We start from the raw sequence: 22058 nt of genomic DNA, 5'->3' as shown, positions 1-22058 counted from the left end.
ACAGAGTCAGAAGTGACATGAATTATTAGGGCTACAACCTCTTGGATCTGCCGGGTCACAGGACATGTGCTTTTAATGCTGCTCTGCCTTTGGGATGCCACGATTCCCCCTAGACCCAGAGGCAGAGAAGCTTCTTTTTACTTCAGTTATATCCTGACACATAAGAATAATGGGCCTCATTCACCAACCATTCTTAAGAAGAAATATGTTCTTAAAACCCACTTATGCACTTTTTACAAAGATTATGACTTTCACCTGTTTTTTCTTGTTTGGGATTTGTTCTTAGGTGAGAACAGAATCTACGCACACTCAAGAGCAATCTTAAGCACATTTGAGTGCTGACGGCTTTGAGCAAAATAACTGGTTATTGCGTTTTCTTCTGTTCTACAGTTATATAATATTATACTATTTAAATTACAATGATATTTTTGCATTTATAATAATAATAAAAAAAAACTTTTGTTATTTTACAAAGCATTATGGTCTTTTAAAACAAATGAACGCTACATTAACACTTAACCACTCGTTTGTGGAGCACTTCCTGCAGCAGTACCTCCACTTCAGAACTACTACAGTTCTTTTTGCGTTTTGATTCCGGTGCTCCGTCTTTAGATTTTCATATTTGCATTTTTTCGACTTTCCCTTACAGTATCTCTTTGTGACTTCTGTCTGTGTCTGCACACGACCCTTCAGTCTCGTGTCCTTTTTAAGGACATTTTCAGGCGTTTACCTGTGCTAATTAGGGCCAACTGCCACATGCTTTTAATTTACGAGGAGTTTGGCATTCATCAATCTAAGAACACAGGTGCGCACAATTCTGCGGTTTAAGAGCACGTTCATGAATCTGACCTATAGTTTTCTTAAGAACTTTCTTAAAAACAACTTAAGAAAGAATTTAAGAAAATACTTAAGAAGATATTGGTGAATGAGGCCCAATGCTTTTTCTGAAACACTTATTTTGCACATTTACAGGATCACTTTCATTAAAACTTTTTGTTCCAGGTGCAAACACTTTGCAGTTGTTATGTTTACCTAATGCAAGTATGGAAGTCAAATAAGCAAGGGGCCCTATTAGTAACAAATGTCACTTTCTTCAGTTCACATGAAGGAGGGGGACTTGTGACACTGAAGGAGAAAAGGAGTTCTGTGTTAGTCTACATGTCTATCTTCATTAGATTACATGCAGGCCATCAAGGAGAGTGGTTCAAGAGGAGATGGTAAAAACAGAAAACAGTTACAATAAAACCTGAGTGTACAAATCAAAGAAAGTTTGTTTTTTTTTCCTGCAGAACTTTACTTGAAATCCTGCACATCTCTTGATTGTGTGTGTGACTGTGGCTCCTGACAGGCGAGTAGCTGAGGCCTGTGAAGGCTCCAGAGATGAGAGCCAGGAGTGGCCAGGACATTACTCAGCAACAACAAACAACAGCCCTTAAGATAAGGAATCATTTGTCACTGGAGCCGTGCTGACAAACAGAATGCTTTGTGTGATAAAATTAGCCAACATGCTGCTTCCCTTGTGTGACACTGAGAGAGTTGAGTCACCTCAGGGTAAGCCTGTGGGGGAATCTCTTCTGATTTGACAAATACTTTTATGGATACGGTCAGGAAGGGCTCTCAATCATATGGAAAGTGCTAAGCTGAATAATAATAATAATAATAATAATCCTGTTTCAAATATAAAGTATATGATGATGAAATGAGGAAATAATGAATGACAGGAAATATAAAACAAATTGATTGCATATTCTTGCAGTTCATTAGTATGAATGTCAACCCTGTTTTTCACGTCTCAGTTCTCTGTTTATAGTTACACACATTCCCACTGGGAATGTGGCCAGTTTAACCGCAGGCCTCTACTGATGACCACACTGAGCAACCCCTCTCGACCAGTTGGCCTTTAGTCAGTGCCTTGCTCAAAACCACTTCAGTAGTAGCTGTTGAGAGAGAAGTCACATTCCCACAGGTTTCACCAGAGGGGCTGCAGATTCACACTAGCAACCTTTAAAACCGTATATAAGGCTATAAATCATGGCTGCTCTTCCTACATAAATTTCCCTTTCTCAGGAGAAATAAAAACAAATATGATAATTGGCATTTCTACAATAACTAAATATCACATTATCAGGTATATCAGATGTTTAAGGCAGGCAGCAACATCCAAAGCCGAGCTGTAACCGCTAATAGGACTGCACACAGAGGACTATGATCGCCATATTTGACCTATTCTATGTCATATAAAATGTGGAAATGTCTTGAGCTTGTGTTAACACGGACCTTATTTCAGTCAGCCAAAAACTCATTCAAAGAGCCCTGAGACTTCATGACGAGAGAACCGGAGGTACAAAAATTCTAACTTATGTCTCTGTTTAAGGACTTATTCCTGCAGCAGTCTATTTATACAAGTGCACCTTTACTTGATAGTGTGATAGATATTTATAACCCATTTATAACCCAGTGATACTTATCACTGGATGCTGTGATCACGTTTTTTTTTGGCGCTGATACCGATCATCTATGAGTTAGATTGGCCAATCCACCGCCGATACCGATCATTTTTGTCAGGCATTGCAGATGGCATACGTTATATCACACACTTTGTAAAAGTTCCACACGTTAATTTCGATTTTTAATGAAAATCGGCCGATCAATCGGTGCATCCCTACCTCTTACCATCACTAAACTGACACACACATGTCAACACGTTTGGATTTTATCTCCCTCAAAAAACAGGGTATTCCTTGCCAAATACATCACCGTTTGGTATAAATGGGTCTAAATCTTTGACTTAATGGTTACATTCTGATCCAACATTGCAGATTTCAAAGACCGCAATTGAACCATAAAATTCAATAGATTTCTATGCCAATCTCTGTCAATCAGCCAATCAATCTTTTTTTTTTTTAAAGGGCGACTTCACAGCTGGTACATATGAGGATCAGCTTCATACTCAAAGCCTTGTACAGCCTTATACAGGCTCTAAAGAAAAAATTGATCGATTGAGTATTCAAGCTTTATTCAATGTCTTTTGTGGATCTGGAGAAGCTTTGACAAGTGTGGAAAGTTAACGCTGATGATGTCATAGTGATGTCATCAAGGTCATCTTGACTTGGGCCTGGATATGACAAGTTTACAACAGAAAGCCTGCAATACAAACTGCAGGCAGAGAGTGAAAGATGTACATGCCAGAGAGTTTCCATCAACATCCATATGAAACGTTTGGGGAACAAATTGAAGAGACTAAGTATCACTTACTCTGACTACAACAGCTATGATAACAGTGGTATTTCATCAAACCTTGACGTTTTGAAGAGCTAGAATAAGACACCCTAATGTAGGAGAGAGCTCCATATGCTATCTCAGTCTTAGTGACTGCAAAATTGAGTGGCGACATAGTGAAACAATTACAGTACGGACTCGCGCCAAACTCTAGGCTCTAGACCAAATCCAGGGTGAAGTCTTATATCCCTATCTTGACTCCATCCAAAAATGAAAAAAAAAAACCCTTGGTAAATTCTCTTTACAGTCTGTTTCCAAAGCTGAACTCCATTTATTAAAGCTACAAAATGTTGTTTCATACCTCTAGAAGAATCCCCATAGGGACAAAACTAATGAGCGCAGACTGACTTATCATGTAATTCTTTCACTATTTAGTTTGGGTTTCCCTTCAATAGAAACAAACAAACAAAAACCATCTGGCTCCTTAGGTTGGAGATGATCTTTCTGGAGTTTGTGGCTTTTGTTTTTGCAAGGCCTTGATTAGAAAGCATTTTCCCTTTGCCCTTCTTCAAAGCCCCAATCTAAGAGCACATTGAAGTTTTAACAATTCCTGCCTGGCTCTCGATAATGATCCATATGTGGCCCAGTTGTGATATTCATCAGCCAGCTCTCGTCGGGAAAGGGTGCCACATGCTGCCACTGTATTATTCTTAATCTTCTCTCTAATTGTACCACATTAAGCGCTCACAACGAACACCATGTGAAGTTTGAGCTGTATGCTGTGGTTTTGGGGGAATGAATCATGACTCCATCAAAGGCTGTAAAGGCAGTTGGGATTTAGTCAGCTTCAGTTATCCAGCATTAGTAAAATCTTTCCAGAAGAGAATATGAATTACCAGTACGCATCCCACCCATCTCCTCAAACCCATCAACACTTCAATACTCTTATTCATCCTACATGTCTCAGGTAGTTCATGGTCTGTTCTTTAATCTGCCCCACAACTATAGGAGCAAAGTGCAGTTTGTGGTTCTTGAGGGGAAACGCACCAGCTGTGCAAAAAACAACAAAAGCCACATCGTACATAATACTGTATTCAGTGTAAAGGCAGAAGTAGTGTTGACGGTGGTATAACGCGGCAGAAAGTCATAGGGTTTGAGCTGGGTTGGGCTGGACGGATTGGTCAGCAATGTGTGTAACACAGGAAACCACTGCTCATTTCCTATCAACAGTCAGTGTTGGTTTCTATTAAAGTTCCATAATTTCCTCTTCTCCTGTGTTTTATTTGAAGTGTTGACCCATAAGAAGATATATTTGTGGTTTTAAGAACAAAAAACCATCTCAGTGTAGATTTACATCTCCTCTACACATGGACATCTACCTTTAGACTGTATGGGACCTTTAACCATGAACGCTAACCTTCCCTGTCCTTAACCAAGTAGCTTTTTGCCTAAACTTACCCAAACCTTATAAACGAAAATATATACATATATTTGTATCATTTTGGCCATGATCTATGAGTCACTGACAAACAATTTCATCCTGTGTATAGGGGCATTAGATCAGAAAAACACAAAAACAAAATGACACACTATGTATTTTGTCATTTAGTTTAGAGGACTTGTTGAAAATAACACACAAAAGACTCTTGATTCCAAATACTTCTTACTACATGGAGTGCCCCTGTTGACGTAAGTGTTGCAGCACTTCATTGTGCACGACAGCAATCAAACAGCACGTCATATCTACATGAAGTGACTGGTGTGTTGTGGAATGTACAAAAATGCTCCAGTGATTTAACATTGCATCTCTGTAACGGTGTCATACTCATGATGGAAAATAGATGCACCAGAACCAGAGATTTAATGTTTTTTTATTCCACATGTCCTTCTTCCTACATTACCCACAATGCAGCATGACATTAGCAAACCTTGCTACTCATTTAATTGAAAGTTTAGTTAAACACGAGGAACCACATGAATTCCAGCACCAAGCTAGGGTAGACCAAGCAGGAGCCATGAGTCGAGTGTTTCATCTGTACAAAGTCTCTATTTAAAGCAAACCACTCTGACATTGGGCCTATAGAAACAGAGCTCTGTTTCCATAGCAATAGGCCAACCCAAGCCATCTGATCTCCCCCTGTCAGACCGCCACTTGTCAGCTCCTATTAGAGCCAGTGGTTGCATCTGCTTACATGTGGTACCTATCTATCTCCAGACCCTGAGGTAGCGACCCTGTTTGGCTGCCGCAGCGCCTCGCCCCCCGGGGGGAGCTTGATTCACTCAGTCCTGGGATCACCTCTGGTTATATGTGCCGTGTTATGACAGCTTAATGGTGCTAGTAACTGTGTGGCAGTGCAGTAAGGGAAGGGAGGAGGAGGAGAGAAAGAGAAAGTTAGAGAGTGGAGGAGAAAGACGGAGGTGAATGTGCACACAAATGTACGTCTTTCACAAAGATCAGAGTTGTCATATTAAGCTTTTAAAGAAATAATGAATTATTAGCATTAAATGCTTTGGGAATTTTGATCCAAGAATAACTTCAAAATGCCGTCAAGATTGGACAGCACATGTTAATTCAGGCTGTAAAAGTTGCAGTCTTGAAGAGTGAAATTAGTTCGGAGGCTGAGGTGTTTGCTTCTGGAATTATTTTATGAAGGAAAATATTGCTCAGGACGTTCTATGAACATGAGCCTACAGAAACCCCTCTGTTCCTAATCCCAGCACAGACTCTTGAGAGGGGCAAGGGCAACACACATTGCCAGTGTGTAAAAAGTATTGAGATACCAGTATGTAACAAAGGCATCAGTTAGGCTGAAATACAAACACAACGATAAAAAAAAAAAACACATTAAAAAATACTGAATAAATATTCATAACTATGCTAAACTGTCCTGGTATGAGGAGAATTGCAGTCACTCAAAATGAAAACCTTGTCTTATTGTTGTTACTCCATCTGCCCCCACAGCCAAGATCTGGGGCAATTACGGTCTCTACAGCTATGACAAGCTGCTGGAGCTAAACACTAACCAAACAGTCAGGGTAACACACACACATGCACAAGGCCAATTTCACAGAATCACAAACAGCCTAGTGTTGAGTTAAGTTAATGCACACCTGTGAAAATAGCTCTGTTGCAGCTTCCTTTGCATGAGTCAGTATATTTGAACAATGCCTTACATTAAGACAGCTTATAAATCTTTCACAAAAAACTTGCTTTTCAACCTTCTGACTTGCAGACATGAACAAAACATGTCCATGTTCTGAATGTCTTGATTCCATACATTTGGGATTGCTTCATGAATTAGTGTGAGGCATGAAGCGATGATCTGAATCCCTTTGCTTTAAATTAAATATTTGTTTTAAGGGTTATAACTACTGATTATTTTCATCATTAACTAATCTGTTAATTACTTTATTGAGGGTTTTAACTTGGGGTGATTTTATGAAGAGACTGCAAGTCTTTAAATGAGCTTTGCCTTTGCTACATAGCTAGAGTTAGCATCTCAAATAAAAGTTATGAGTTCAGCATCAAAACTTAATTCCTTTACTTGCTTCTGTTTCTACCACTTTCCTTCTACTGAAGTTAGCATGCTAACCAGCTAGGTCTGGTCCATTTGGCCAGTCTCATCACTTTTTTGATACAGAGTCACTGTAGCGCCCTGAAGAAGTAGCTACTCAGAGGACGTATTAACCTCTTGTCTTATAAACACAACGATGACTGAAGCTCTTGGTAAACATGCTAGGTAAACAGCTGTTAATGCTAATGTTGGCTATGTAGCAATATCAAAACTTACAAAATAGCCACTTTAATGGGTAAGGGTCCCGATGGTTTTGGCAGCTTCGCCATTCCCCAACCCCCTTGAACCCACATCCTCCAGGCCCAGACGCCTATAAGTCTCCACCAGTAGAGCTGGTCTGGCCTCATGGAAGGAAATATTACCTGGAGCGGAGCGCTAATTGGCAAGCACCCAGATATCCCACAAGTGCTAATGAACAGGCAAAATGGCCACAGCAGAGAAAGGGTGAGAAAGAAGGAAGCGGGGGTCCAACACTCACTCAGGCTCTCTGTGAGCCCTCACCCTCTGTCCGGGGCTTAGGGCTACTTCCTCCTCTATAATTAAGGGGTTATCCCCCTGCACAATGGAGAAATTAAACTGTAAAACCATGCAAGGCAAATTACTGCTTTTCCTGGGAGTTGGAGGAAGCATCTTGATATGTAAACAATACCCCCTCTTCAGCTGAGTACCCTCTCCCACTCTCTCTCGCTACTCTGTCTCTCTTCCTCCATCCCCCTCCACCCTCTTTGTTCCGTGGGAATTTCAGATGGGCCAGATACTCTCTAAGACTACAACTCTGCTGAATATAGAGGATTTACAGTACCTTTATCGCCTAAGCATCTCAAACCTGTTTTGCCAAAGCTAACACTCAGGGAATGTGCACTCACTCACACACCGACAATAAACAGATACACAAACTCACACATTCTTGCTGGTTCACATTTAAAAATGTGTCTTTTTAGGTGAGCGTGCACGAGTCACTAGACTTCGTTAGCATTTTTTTTTTTTTTTATGAAATCAGGTTGGTAACAAATGAATATAACCAATATGACCAATAACCAATTACCAAGCTCCAGGGAGATGTTTATAGACTGCTACGATATGCCATACTTGCTGGCTGAAGAAGCGCCATGCCAGAACACGCCAGACATTACAATCTGTTACCATGACAGCTGATGCCAACCTCATAATCTCTGATAAGACAACGGTCTGGAGACGGGCTGCATTAAAGCGACAGGGTCAAGCAGTGATTGTGAGAGTACATGTCCACACAAAGCCAGCTAATTTGAAAATGCTGTCCACTCTTGGATTTTCAGTTTGTTTTCTTAAGCTCTCTGTCCACACTGAAAGTCCTCAACAATGGGATGATGGTTCTTTTCCCAGCGAACAAAATTTATCACATTTAACCCACTTAAGCTGGGCTGATAGTTGTGTGTTAAGGGGTTACAGTGTAGCTCCAGGGTAATGAGTTATGGTGGCTGCATGGAGTAGTCTCATATTTAGTAAGAAACACAATGAACCTTCCCACAAGTGACAGAAACAATGTAAATAGAATGACTTAAAGCACAGTATGACTGGATGATATACACATCCATTTAGTGCTGTGGTGGCGACACCTAATTATGATTCAAAACAATATCAAAACTATAGCAGGGACACAGTTAACCCCTTGTGTTAAATATAAATACTAGGGGTGTCACAATTTCGGTCTTAAATTTAATATTGATCAAAATGACTGATCTTTTTTGACCTTTGAAATCAAAAGCGGTGTCGTTGATTCTCTCGGTATTCTTTTGCCTACTTGGTCGCATTCAGCATGCATCCAAAGAAAAAGAAACACAAAGTTGACAAAACAAAGTAGCATTAGCAGTTAGCAGCAGGTAGCTGTTACCTGAAGCTGCACCTTCGACACGTGATGGCCTCTACTGGAGGCGGAGATGACACGAAAACAACAACCCAATCGGAAAGTCTTCCTGCTTCTCTCAAATCATCCGAGTGGAAATATTTTGCATTCTCCATGAGTTATAACAATAACGTAAGTGACCACAGTTTGTATGTTATGCTACACTCAGGTACCATGTATGCCACCTCTGGTAAAATGACAAGTACAGAAGGACAACTTCACTGGCACCGTAAAGAAAGAGATTTGACTGGGAAAACAACTCCTCCATCCACATTTAGAGCCAAACTTCAACAAAATTCAACTTGTGCTAAAGAAATAACTAGTGCAAATGGACAATGGAGGAGCTGTCAGTGCTGAAAAAAATTGTTTAAATTGAAAATCGAATCAAATCATGACCTTAAAATTGAAAATAAGTTGAATCTGATTGAATCTTGATTTTGATAACCATGACACCCCTAATAAATACAGCACTGTTAGGATTAGACGGTATTACTGTATACATTGATTCTTTTTTTCATTAGAGTAATCTGTATTGAAAAATCTGAAAATCTAATCTGAAAATCACCAACACAATTCCGCAGAGCCAAACTGATGACCTCATATTGCTCGTTTAGTCTGACTCACAATCTAAAAAACACAAAGTACACACAACGTACAATGACAAAACATTTACAATGGCCAAAAATTGTTTTCTCTCTGAAACGACTGCTAGACACCGTTGGACAAACTTAAAACACAGGATGCAGCTCACAGCGTGCACGCGTCAGAGCCATGTCTGCCACGAACATGTCTGTATTCGCTGCTGTCAGGAGGTGACCCCACTGCTCTTTGAAGCATGAGCCAGGAATTCTAAGGCTTAGCTAACATCGTCGGGGAAATCACCTGGCAAACAAAACACAACAGGCTTACACGCTACACTAACACATACAGCCGTTCATTCAACAAACCCTTTTCATTTGTAGACCTGTTTATTAGACGGCTGCCTCCTTCCACTTAATAAACACAATGAAGCTGAAGCAGAGCGATGAGCCTAGTTGCAGTAGATCACTTAATAATTATACTTTCATGGATGAAAACTTTAATGCTGCACTTATGGAGGTTTATTTGACAGAAATTGGTTTGAGGGGGTTTTCATTGGAGGTATCTATGAATGGATGAACGGATGAATGGCTTTGAACATAGACTTGAGTCAAACTGCAACTGGACCAAAATATCACATGTTGCCTTGTGAAGATGCGTCTTCTTCCTGCTTTTCATTGCCCTTGTTCACATCTCTTGTAAACTCTGTCTCCTGGTTCCATTTATTGAAGGAATATGGCGTCTTTTACTTCTTTTACTTTAACACTCGTCTTCAATAGTCTTCAAGTTTCTTCAAGTTTCTCTCTTTACATCCCCTTCTTGTTTTGCAGCATAATCACAAAAGCAAAGAAGTCAGAATGACACTTTATTCATCTGTCTTTTTCTATATTGCATGATCCACTTAAATCCATCATGGACTTATTTTGAACTGAGGCCAACTGAGCTAAAAACAGTACTGTCAACAACCTTGGGTAAATGTTTCAGCCAAGGGACACGTGATGTTTGGGTTTAGTTAAAATGAGGAGAATTTGAGATTAAAATCTCAGACATCCTGTCTCTAGAAACCGAGTGGAGTCTTCCATACCAAAAGTCTACCCCATTCCACCCGAGCTAGAGATACCACCCAATCATCTGCTGCTGCCCAGCTGAAACACCATCTTTATTCCTGCCGCTGTGTGATGAATGACATTACAAATGAGTTTTCCATATGGCAGCATTTTGTTTAGCTTTTTTTCTTCTTTAGTAGGGACCATGACAACCACACAGGGGCCTTATGACAGGCTTTGCTGTGATTACAGAGCAGTGGAGCTCATAGTAGCAAAGTCCCAAAGGACTTTCTCACAAAGAATATGATAGATGCTTACGGCTGGGAGAGGGTCTTTCCAAATTATGCCTTTCTTATCTTGAAGAAGTTGGAATCCATCCTCTATGTCTGACAAAAATAAATTCCACTCAAGGTCAACTAACTGTCTTGTCTCGTTTCTTTCTTGGAAAAAAAGCAAAAAAGCTAATCTCGTTGTTTAACCTGTCTGAGTTCAAGCATGATCAACGCTCAGGTGTCAGGAAGAAACGAGAGCCAGCTCCACTGAAAGAAGATTCACCTGAAATCTCTGTTGAAACGTCAAATGAGATAATTAATTCAGACATACTGTTCTTTGCCTTTACAATGTGCTTTGAATGTAGAAAGATTTGTGGATAGATATTGAATAATATTTTTTTTTTAATTAAGAAATTTAAAAAACCCTCACTGCAGGAAGCAATGATGACAAGTGTGATATGTGACATTTGTTTGTGAGACCTTGAAGTCTTTCCTCTCTGATCCCAGAGCCGGTGAATTTATCAGCAGGAGCAGCTTTTGTTTGTTATACCTGCATCCACTTTATTTACCAAGGCAACCTCACCTGCTTATTTTGCTGGTTTGCACGGTTTATCCCTGGGTTGAGGCCAGTAGCTGTTACAGCTGGAGACAGATTCTCGCCGCTGGAGACGTGACCGTATAAATACATTGTACAAGTTTATTTTTTCGGGGATGTTTATGTGAGATTCTTCCTCCTCTGCTGCAAACCTACTCACTGACTGGGTAGGACGGTTTGCTATTGTTTCTGGCTACAACTGTTTTATTTAAAAAAAAAAAAGTTTGAGCCCAAAGCAGCTCATTTCATTCAATTCACACACAGGCTGGCAAGTGACATGTATGGACAAGTCTGGCTCAAACAGCCTGGCTTAAGTCTGCCCCGGAGCTCTCAGTGATTAGGCTAATTGCTAAATGCTAACGGAGGCTGGAGAGCGCTGGCAGTGAAACCTTAGATCTGTAATTACAAGAAGCAGCATTTCCCTCAGGAAGAATTTCACTGATGGCAAAAATCAATTTCCGCCTCTTTCTTTCTGGGGTGGCAGCAACACATTTACACCAGGCATTAATTGTAAAGACACCTTTTGTCCACTGGCTTACTCAGGCTGAGACACAACTGATGTGTTGGGTGGGGGGTCTTTAGAGTAGCGGTCTAGTATTTAATAAAATGCACACATCGTCCCCGGAGAGGTCTATGTTGATGCAGCGTTTTCAGTGTTTTATTTTTCCTCGACTGATGTTTGAGTAACTGCAGACATGCACGTCTCATCACGGGTGAATGGGCTTCTTCGCTCCGTGCAGCGCGCTGACTGATTCTTTTCCTCCATGCAGCAACATTTCTGTGAGGGCGGACAACAGCTGTGTCTGCAGGCGCGGGTGGGGGGAGGTTAAGGGGTGAGGCTGGGGGGGCACGAACCGGAAGAGCCTGACCACAAACTGTCCGCCTTTAGACCAACTCAGCCATAGGAACCAGGCGTGTTTACATAAGCGCCTCCCGCCCGTGTTTACAGCTAGCACACATTTTTGTTTTACCATGTCTAAACTCCTCAGATGTTTATTTTGCTTCACTTGAACTGTGAGTGTTAGAGCTACATTAGTGGATGAAAGCAGCAGAGGCTGGCAGGCTGGTGGCTCAAGTCTAATGGACGCCGAGGGTTACGCTGGGTCAGGGGGATGGAGGGTTCGCAGCACAGAAATGCACGGGCACGGACTTTCAACAAGTTCTTTAATAACACGCAGCGTCTTCCTGTCCAAAGAAAGCGGTTGCCTGAGGCGACACCTCGGAGAAGAGGAGAGAGCTCGGCACCTTATTGGGGCTTGATTCCCATCAGCCTAACAAACAAAACAGGCAGGAAGTGTCTTAGAGGCAGGGGCATGGATTACACTCATGCATGCTGGGAAAGAGCTTTCTGTTTAAGAGAGGATGAAGCTGAAAAGGAAAAAAGGAAGTACAAGCCAGGGAGAAGGGAAAGACTGGAGGGATGGGGAGAGAAAGCTGGGCTGACGGAGTGTTGGTTAATCCCCTAAAGCATCCATATATTGCCTCCACCTCCTCTCCCACTGCTTGTAAACGGCAAGGAATGTAACATGTTGTCTTTGGGCCCTGCGTGTGCAGACGCCTCTGGTACAGAGAGATTTATATTCGCAGACATTGCCCAAAGCATAGCATGTTGCTTTTTTTTTTTTACTCTTTGAAGCTGAGGCAGAGCGTTCCAAAGAAACAACCAATATCAGAAATGTCCTCTCATTTGAGCCTGATTTATATTTCAGAACCACATTAGAGACCCGCCAAAGGCTGTCAGTTTTCCATCGAGTCAACACACTCTACTATAGGCATTTGCTCAAAAACTACAATAGGAGGACCAGGCAGCTTAATGCGAGCCTTTATGACTACTTCCAAGCATTCACTAAAATTTTTTCTATTTGTCTTGTGATATTCTTTTTCAAAAAAGATGCATCTCTGCAGTGCTTTCAACTTCTTAGGGATTCCTCTGAACTCTGTAGTGTGTGTGTGTGTGTGTGTGTGTGTGTGTGGGGGGGGGGGGGGTTGCTTATGTGCTTCAAGTAAACATTAAAAAAGAGGCCAGGGAATGTATTCATAATTCTGATTTAAATAGTGTGAAAAGCAATGATATAATATGAATATATACTGTATATTAAGCTGCAAAACCCTTGTAACCAATTGCTACGAATCTCTTACTGTAGCTCTCCTCACTCGGTACGTGGACCAGCACTTCTGTGATGTGATGATGAGAGCGCCCTGTAATGACTGATGATAAAGGCAAAAACTCAAGGCTGAAAAACCTATGTTGTTGGCTTTTACACAGCAATCAGCAAGGCCAAAAAAAAAGAGTGAAAAAAAACAAGATGTCCCTCTTGTGCTTTCACTTAGCATATCTAATCTTTAAATCCTGTCTTGGCCAGCTGGTGCCCCAAAGTGAAACTCTAGATAAGACAGAGAGAGAGAGAGAGAGAGAGAGAGAGATGTGAGGATGGACGAGGAGTTGAGGGGTGACTTGGAAAGAAACCAAGTTAACTGTTTATAACAACAAGAACAACCACTCCTCCAACCTGAGCAACCACAGGTTGTTTTTTTCAACTTCCTGATACGATCCATAGGAGCGTCTCCTGAAATAGCGCCCCCTATGGCGGCAGGAATACCGGACCTTGGTTGTCATAGTTACAATAATAAACACCTGGGCTGTACCTACAGCCGTGTACCTACCTTTGTTGCCATGGTTACTATAATAACAGTCATGGCTTGGTTAGGTTTAGGAAAAGATGGTGATTTGGGTTAAATTAAGTACTTCCTCAACATTAGATGATCTTTGTTGTCATGGCTACAACAATAACAACGTCGTTACTTTGTCGAACAGTCATGGATAATAGAAGCTAGAAACAGCTACTTTCACAAGGGGATCGAACGCCACTCTCCTTTGTCATATTCATCCATCCACCACAGCCTCCTCCTGACGTGGACTTTGTCTCTCTTTACACTACGTCACCGCACTTTTCCCTTTGCTCCTGTCATCATTACTACCACCACTAGATGTCGCCTAGCAACAAAACGTAGTTTGTTACTTATTTTTAACAGGACTGTCTTGTTTATAAAATACACATGAATGAATGTAAGCAGCAATCTCTGTAAACCCAGATAATCAAGGTAAAAACAAACAGGTAAACAAACAGGTAAAAATGAATGTAATGCTGCATTAGATGTGTCCAGTCCCAACTTGCTGGACGTATCAGGCACAAAATCCAAGTGTAAACCGACTCTGCAGACGATGCAACTGTAAGTTTGAAAATCAAGGCTATAAACTGAAAGACATTCCGGGACAGAAACAATATCGGCCGCTCTTTAAGTCATTCTTGGAGGACAGCGATGGGTTCCTGATAGTGTGCGGCTATAGACTCTGACAGGAAAGTAAACAACATCGGGACTTGGTCAATAGGCCTTCCTGTAAGCTTGTTGCTCGCAGGTCTTCTCATGTATCAGGAAAGGCATTATTGATATGCTGTAACAAAATGTTACTGTAGATGACACCTGATAGAGCCGATTCTCTCTCTCTCTCAACACTGGGGACACGAATATGTACTTTGGGCTGTTAAAAATGAAACCCATGACATGTTTGGTGGCTTCAGGAGCCGGGGGAGGTGTTTCTGGTACGAGCAGCCACGTAATTCGATCTACAGCATTTCTTTAAATAGGAAAGATATCGACAGTTGCATTGTGCTGCACACTTAACCTACAAGTTTCTCTGCTCTGCTTTAACTCACTTGTCTGGATGCTGCAAAGGAGTATGGGTATTTTTCATTTTTTCGCTGATTAAAATACTGTAGTTATCAGGAGATTAATTCTCTGATTCTTTCAACTAAGGTGGAGGGCCAAGGAGTTAAACCCAAAAGGGGGCAAAGGGGTCTGGCATGAATGCAGGCATCCCTGCATACCCCCCCCCCCCCACACACACACACACACACCACCCCCCCTATGCCCCCACACCGCCCTCCACCTCTCACCCAGTCTGTGGAACCACAGCAGCGTAAGAGCCTCATTTAGGGACACAGAAAGAAAGGCAGAAATCTCTTTCTCAGGAAGATTAGTGGCTGTCCTCCCTTTGGAGTAGGCCTGTGGATGGAGAGGGAGATCGGGGTAAGGGGTAAGAGTGGGTTAGGGTGGTGGTGGGGGGGGGGCGGTTCTATTTTTCTCTTGGACATTTTTCTCCACTGAAGGGCTGGTGGGGTGGGGGGCTGACCTGCTCCAGAGAAAGGCCCTGTGGCCACTGCAGAGATCCTGGTGGAGACCCCTTCAGACTCAATCTCTATCGGAGACTTAGACTACATCCACACTACTACGTTTTAGTTTTAACATGTATCTCTTATGGTACGTTTACTCCTGCCATCCGCACTACTCTGGAGTTTACGAGCACCTAAAACAGAGACTTTTGGAAACGCTGCTGGCCACGTTTTAGTTTGAAAAGTTGTTGTGCAGTTAAATTCTGCATTTTAATGTTACAACTGTCTTTGCTGTTCCTCCTTCGTAGTATTTTCTGCAACTAATCACCTACTACAATTAATCATCTGCTTCCTGTTTTACACCTGCTGGTACATGCCCAGGGCACGTGAATGATCATGTGTGTGTGTGTGTGTTTTCAGGTGTGTTAGTGTGGATGGAGATCATTTCTGATTTGGAGGTAAAACGCTCGTCTGCACAGAGATTGTTTTTGTTTTAAAATGGCTTTTTTTTTTTTTTAAAGTTTAGTTATATTTTTTTAAGGGACAGTGAGAGAGTGACAGGGAAGTTGGGGGAGAAAGAGGGGGTGACATGCAGTAAAGGGTGGGTGGCTTTGAACCTGGGCCGCTGCAGTGTGGACTTGAGCCTAAGCAGTATGCGCTCCACCGGGGACGTTTTAAAATTAAGACGTATTAGCGTGTACGTAGCCTTACCCACGCTGACCATGATTAACACCCAGAACCTCATCACAACACCACACTTTTTACACCAGACTCCTCTTCTTCTTCCATCTACACCACAGTGACTTCTACGAGTCAGACTAGCAGTTGATCCGTGCACTCGAGGAGGGGTTAATTTAATGCTGTGTTGACAAATGCTGGGAAAGTTTTTTCCCGGTGCCTATCATTGGCATCCTTCTTACATCGAAGCTGTGAATAATCATGCGTAGACAATGTGTTTTATAATGCTGAAGAACATCAATCTTTGGCGGGAGTTCGCAAAAGCTACGGCCGAACTCAAAGAAGGATGAATATAAGACACTGGTTAGGTAGAAATAACAGAGAGCGTCTGCTCCACTGGCCTCGTACAGTCAACACCAAAGTGAGGGATGATGGAAAAATTCTCTCTGGCAAACTTTCTCAGCATATAACAAGGGCCGTAAAACAACAAGCTGGCAGATCTATGTTTGAAGGCGATGCTCCCTCTCAGACGAGGCCAGGGGGAAGGCGGCGGGAGACGGCACATCTGAGCATCTTATACCCTCAGACGGCGTGAAGTAAGGAGGAGGAGGAGGAGGAGGAGGTGCATCAATCACAGGTATGCCTTTGAAACCATGAGATGTTTTACAGTTCTGGAAGCGGGCACCTAATCTGAACACATGTTACTCTGACATGGTAAGGCACAAGCCGACACAGACTCGTAAATCCCAGGGGCCTGGGAGTCGGGTTGCAGGGGCCGAGCCTGTTGAAGCATGCCCTGTAGCTGTGAGACAGATGCAGGCTGTCACACAGAATGTGGGTGCCCATTTAAAACCATTAACAAGGCCCTGATTCCTATCGCATGGACTGAACCCGACCTGCACTTTCGTGCCAGCATCCCTGGACGCTCTCCTACCTCCTCTCCTTCCTCTTGGACACACTCCGCATTAGAGGCCAAACACACTTCCATTATATTCTTACACTCGGAGTCACAGTGAAGTTCAACAGGGCGAGGCGTGTCTCCATGAAACACAAGCACAGTGAGCTCTCATGAAAGCAGTTATGAGATTCGTGGCCAGCTGACACGGCGGATTAAAGTGAACAAGATGTTCTCAGGATGTTTCTACTACAGTTACAATATTTTATTGTGTTGTTTTATTATCAAGCTTAAACGCACGGTCTGTAACTTCTGCCACTAGGGGCCTGTCAATCAAAACCATGACAAAAGACGGAGTTGGGTGATGTTGTAAAGTAGCGCGGGATCATGGGAGTTGTTGTCTTCACCACCGTTGCCATCAGCTTCTCCCGGTTCAGCCTTCAGCGTGGGACGTTCAGGAGGTTTTTACCAGCAGCTGAATTATCCACAGAGGTGTCCTCCTCTCCATAACAAACACACCAGGGCGAATCAAACCAGTAGAAACACTGAAGAAAACAGGTTCACTTGAAAAATCAGAGATTCACTGACGCTCTTCAGTGACACAGGACAGGACGTCTCCAGCAGCTGGGAGCTGAGCTGTCTAACATTTCCTCAGCTTGTTTCTCTGATAACTTCAGATCCAGACGTCCGACGACTAAAATCCTTCATCTGGTTCAAATATAGAGCTGAAAACCACCAAGGTGTCAAAAGTGTATCTTAAAAATGTGACTCTTCTGGCAGGAAACCACCATTGACAGATGACGAAAGAAACAGCCCATTAGCATTGGTAGTTGATGGAAACATTTGTGATAATGAAAGTATACAATTCAAAAAAATTACATAGGTCTAGTCATTTTTAGACATTTTAATGTGAAAAAGTTACATATTATAACTATGTAATGTAGTTTGCCTGGTTTGGAGTACTTTGAAATTCCAGTTCAAATAAAAGTTGAATAAACAAAGACCTTTAAGCATGAATGTATCCAGGCTGCTTGATTTATTCGCACTTGTCCCATATTTTTGTTTGCACATGCAAACTAATCTGAGAAGCAGCTCAAATAAAAGGAAGGAATCATCAAATTGAAAACAAAAGCAGAGCTTTAAAAGTGTCTAATGACATACTAATGCCCTACTTCTACTGTCCCCCTGTGCCACAAAGTGGGCTTTGTGATGGCAGGCCACCAGGCCCTTCATTAAACAGTAAAACAACTTGAGTGATATGTTTCTGCAGTGGCCCCTCAGATGATGCCAGCGTGTCTTCCTGGGGGCTTTCAGTGTCCACCAGCAGGCGTTAGTAATTTATAACAGTGGTACCTCAGAGGCCCGAACAAGGTCCTCCAACCTCGTTATGAGGAGTTTATATCACATATTCACTAATGAAAACATGAGCTCTCATCTTTTAATTATGACCCCATTATAAGAGGGAATTTTGCACACCCTGCACCCTCCGTGTGACCTCACCAGCACAAATAACCCCTGATGGGTGATGGGTGAAGACTACTTTCTTCACAGTGGTGCAAGGTTATGAAAATTCAACCCCTGACTGCGTACATCACACACAATGGTCATAACTGTGTAAATGGCTGAATAATTCATGTTGTGGCAAGCACAATATTTTCTTCTTTGCTGGTTTGAAAAACTTGTGGCCTCTTTGTGGAGGTGCCAGGGAGAGAGCACTGGAACGTCCCAGTTTCTCACCCCGCATCCCTAAACAATTAATGCTCATGGCTCCTCTCGTGGCAGGCCACCAAGCCCATCATTAAGCATAAATACTGCCACAATGTTATACGACATCTTGTTAGCATTTCAAAGGCCCTTCCCTCCTCCCAGCCTTTATCCGAGGCCTCTGATACACTATGTCGTCCACTGCTATGCCAGCCTTTTTTAGTAATTCATGAAATTTACACTCGGGAGGTGAGAACAAGGTCTTTCGACCTCATTATAACATTTTTTCATCACCCATTCTTTGACATCTCGGAAACACACGGCCCCTGTCTCTGGGTCCAACGCTTTTCATGCGCCACCCAGCAACTTGTGTGAATAGCCGCAACGTTTCGGTTGACTGCACTGCAGAGTGCATGATCCTACGGACAGACAGCAGGATGCAAGAGCGCTGCATTACACTGAACAGAGCTGAAGCTCTCCCATTTCATCACCAAAATTACTAAATGACCTTGTTTACTATTACACTGCCGTTATCGTGTGTAATACCTACTGTGCACTCAGCTGGCAGTTTATTAGGAACACCTAGCTAAAACCGGTGCAGTCTGATACAACAGCCCTGCAGTGAGTCCTCCTTCATGAAGGTTATCTTGTTCAGTTTTTGACTTTGGAGGCTGCAGTTTCTGGTGCTATTGAACTGTGTTGTGTTATAGGGACTTGCGTTATTGCAGGTCTGTTGTGTTAGGTTCAGCTAGGTGTCACCTGCAACCCAGTCTCAACCATCTAGTGTAAAAGGTAAGTGAGAAAACAGCGCTGGAAAGCTGCAGTACCTCTGGTCAGAGTGGTGGGTGAGGGCTTTTTGGGGAGTTCTGAGAAGCTGCTTCCATCCAGACCTGAGGGCTTACACTCCTTCTTCTCTGTGGCTGTTGGAGCGGAGGTCTCCATGCTGCTCTTCAGTTTCAGTCACAACCTGCAGACGCAAGAGAGACGCTGATGTTAGGTGAAATATCTGATGTTGGCTGTGACCATGCTGAAAAGAATGAAGTAATGTATTTTACATTTCAAAGCAGCAAAAATTATTTTTATTTGTTGTTGTTGTTTTTGAAGAAACTACGGTGGAAAATGAATGGTTGCCGGAGCAGTGTTATCAACATGGCTGAATTATAATATAATGTTTTTCTTTATTTCAAACTTTATGTTTGACTCTGACTCACGTGGCAAGTCAAACAAAAAGTTTTTCAACAGCAGAAAGAACAGCTAAAAAAATAACATTAATGTTGGGTGATAACATGACTATACAATAAACCAAGTTACAATACAAGCACACACACCGATGCTAGTAAACGTTCATGGCAGCTGCAGTTTTTTTTTTTTTTTTGCATGCCAGCAAATCAATAGTTAAAACTGCTGTAGAGTTCTAAATCTGAGAAGAAAAGTGGTATTCAGAAAAGAAAAAATGAATGACTATTCCAAACAAAACTGCTGTACACCTCATATGAACTGTGGCACGAGACCATTTTGTATCTTGCATCATGCATTTCTCTTCTTTTCATTCAAACTAAATACAGGTTACAGGTTTTTGTTAAATCTGAGAAGCAGGAGAATGAAATTCTCTCTTTTTTTTTTTTCCAATGTAGTAACACAAACTGAATAACAATGAAGAGTATTTGCACTGAAATGTTTCTATAGTGTGTTTGCATTTCTTCAGTCAGTGTAAGTGCTGTCAGGTCAGGCCCTGCACACACATACGGGTTCGTCAGTTTGCTGTAATTCACAGTGGCCCCTCTGTTCCGATTGTAAACATGAGTGGCCCTCAGCGCTGAGGTTTGAGCCGCGTTAACACCGTGTTAATTCCTCCTCATGTCTGTGTGAACGGCTCCATAACTTGGCAGAGAGCCACTTTGTTGTTTGACTTGTCGGGACCTACAGGATCATCCTCGGCTGAGAAACGGCCGCTGTAGCTAGTTCGTGGTCATCGCTTTCCCACCTGCTTTCGCCTGCAAGACGCAGCAACTGGACGTGATCAGAGGGGGTGACTTCACATTACACAAGTGTGAGGAAAAGGAGATCTTTTTCTCGTGAGGGTCAGCAGGTTTAGGAAACTTTATTTTACCATCCACTCCTCTCCTCACACCTGTTAGCATCTACGGGAAATCCATTCTTTAAAACTCCACACAGAAATCATTTTGCAGGCTCACGTGTTTGAAAATAAAGTGTTTATGACTTGATTTGTGCCCGAAGGACACAAACAACACCCTGAAACAATGATCCGGAAATTAATTTTCTCTTGAGTCAGAGAAACAAATGTGATTTTTGGATGGAGGATGAAAGGAACATATTAAAAACACACTCTGGATGAGAATATGTGGATGCAAATACATAGTTATGAGCATTAAAAAGGTGAGGTTGATGTGTTCAGTGATCTGGTTTACCAGCTTGCCGAACGTGTGAAGTGCTGTTTCTGGTTTCATGTGGATATCCAACATGTCATCTTTTCTTGTGAGGTGTGTGCACGAGCAGCCATGTCTGCGACCCTTTGGAGGTGCCAGTCGCCTGTCACCGAGCCAGTGTAAGCCGATTAGAGGTGGGCGACTAACAGGTTTAGGCTGCATCTGTTTCTTTTTTCTTCTGGTGCCAAAAAGACCCTGCAGCTCAGCCAGGGGGGGCCGTCGTGTCTTGGAGGACTCCATCACTCTGACATCACCTTAGTGATAGAATTTAATGTGCTCTTTCATGGGGCCTTTGTCGTCGATTCAGAGCTGGCCTGAGTTGTTGCAGACTCTCTCTTTTTTTTTTTGGTAGTGAACCCCTCTTGGCTCAGATAAGAGGTGCACATGAACACATCGGTCCTCGCAGCAACGGCGTTTGCCTTTCAAGCAGCCTGCCCCTCAAAAATAACTGCGAATCCTCCCATTTACATCACCGTCTGATGAACATCTGGCACCGCATTAATAGCTGTTTCCATGCTTTTACAGCATGCCAACTATTTGCTTTCCAGTCGCCTCTGAACTTCTAGCCAATATTTTGATGAAGAACGGTTTGCGGTACAAGCACCTGTAAAGGTAATTTACCAAAAAATGATATATGTTAAATATATGTATGCAGCAGGTGCAGTTTAGAGGACTGTTGAGTTCATTTCTCAAAAAAGTGGCCTCAATTTCACCCTGACCCACACACACACACACACACACACACACACACACACACCCACCTCTTTCCTTAATTCTCTGGAGCTGCTACATTTGCCCCACTTCTCTGTGTCTCCCTACAGGCCAGACCCCGCGTTACCCCCGATGACAGGGAAGCCCGGCTCTGACAGGCTGGTACAGGTGTCAGGAACCAGTCGGACAGATGGCAGGAGCCAAAGGCGAACAAACAACAAGGGTGCACTTCTTGTCTCATCTTCTGGTTGGCTGGGCAGTCCGTTGTGGCACGAAAAGGAGA

The 22058-nt window shown here is 42.5% G+C and overlaps 1 protein-coding gene across 1 annotated transcript in view; it reads right to left on the bottom strand.

The window, feature by feature from the left end:
- The window catches only part of LOC111228096 (zinc finger protein GLI2-like), a 91374-nt gene that overhangs the window by 52394 nt on the left and 16922 nt on the right, over positions 1-22058 (bottom strand). Inside the window, exon 2 of the mRNA XM_022753906.1 lies at positions 19445-19584. Within this exon, the coding sequence (XP_022609627.1) occupies positions 19445-19559 (115 nt within the window). The 5' untranslated portion in view covers positions 19560-19584. The remainder of the gene's footprint in view (positions 1-19444; positions 19585-22058) is intronic.

Source organism: Seriola dumerili, unplaced genomic scaffold (genome assembly GCF_002260705.1).
Source record: "Seriola dumerili isolate Sdu_G_001 unplaced genomic scaffold, Sdu_1.0 BDQW01000200.1, whole genome shotgun sequence".
NCBI classification, from domain to species: Eukaryota; Metazoa; Chordata; class Actinopteri; order Carangiformes; family Carangidae; genus Seriola; species Seriola dumerili.
The sequence above is the reverse complement of the archived record's forward strand: the minus strand, read 5'-3'. Positions and strand labels throughout refer to the sequence as shown.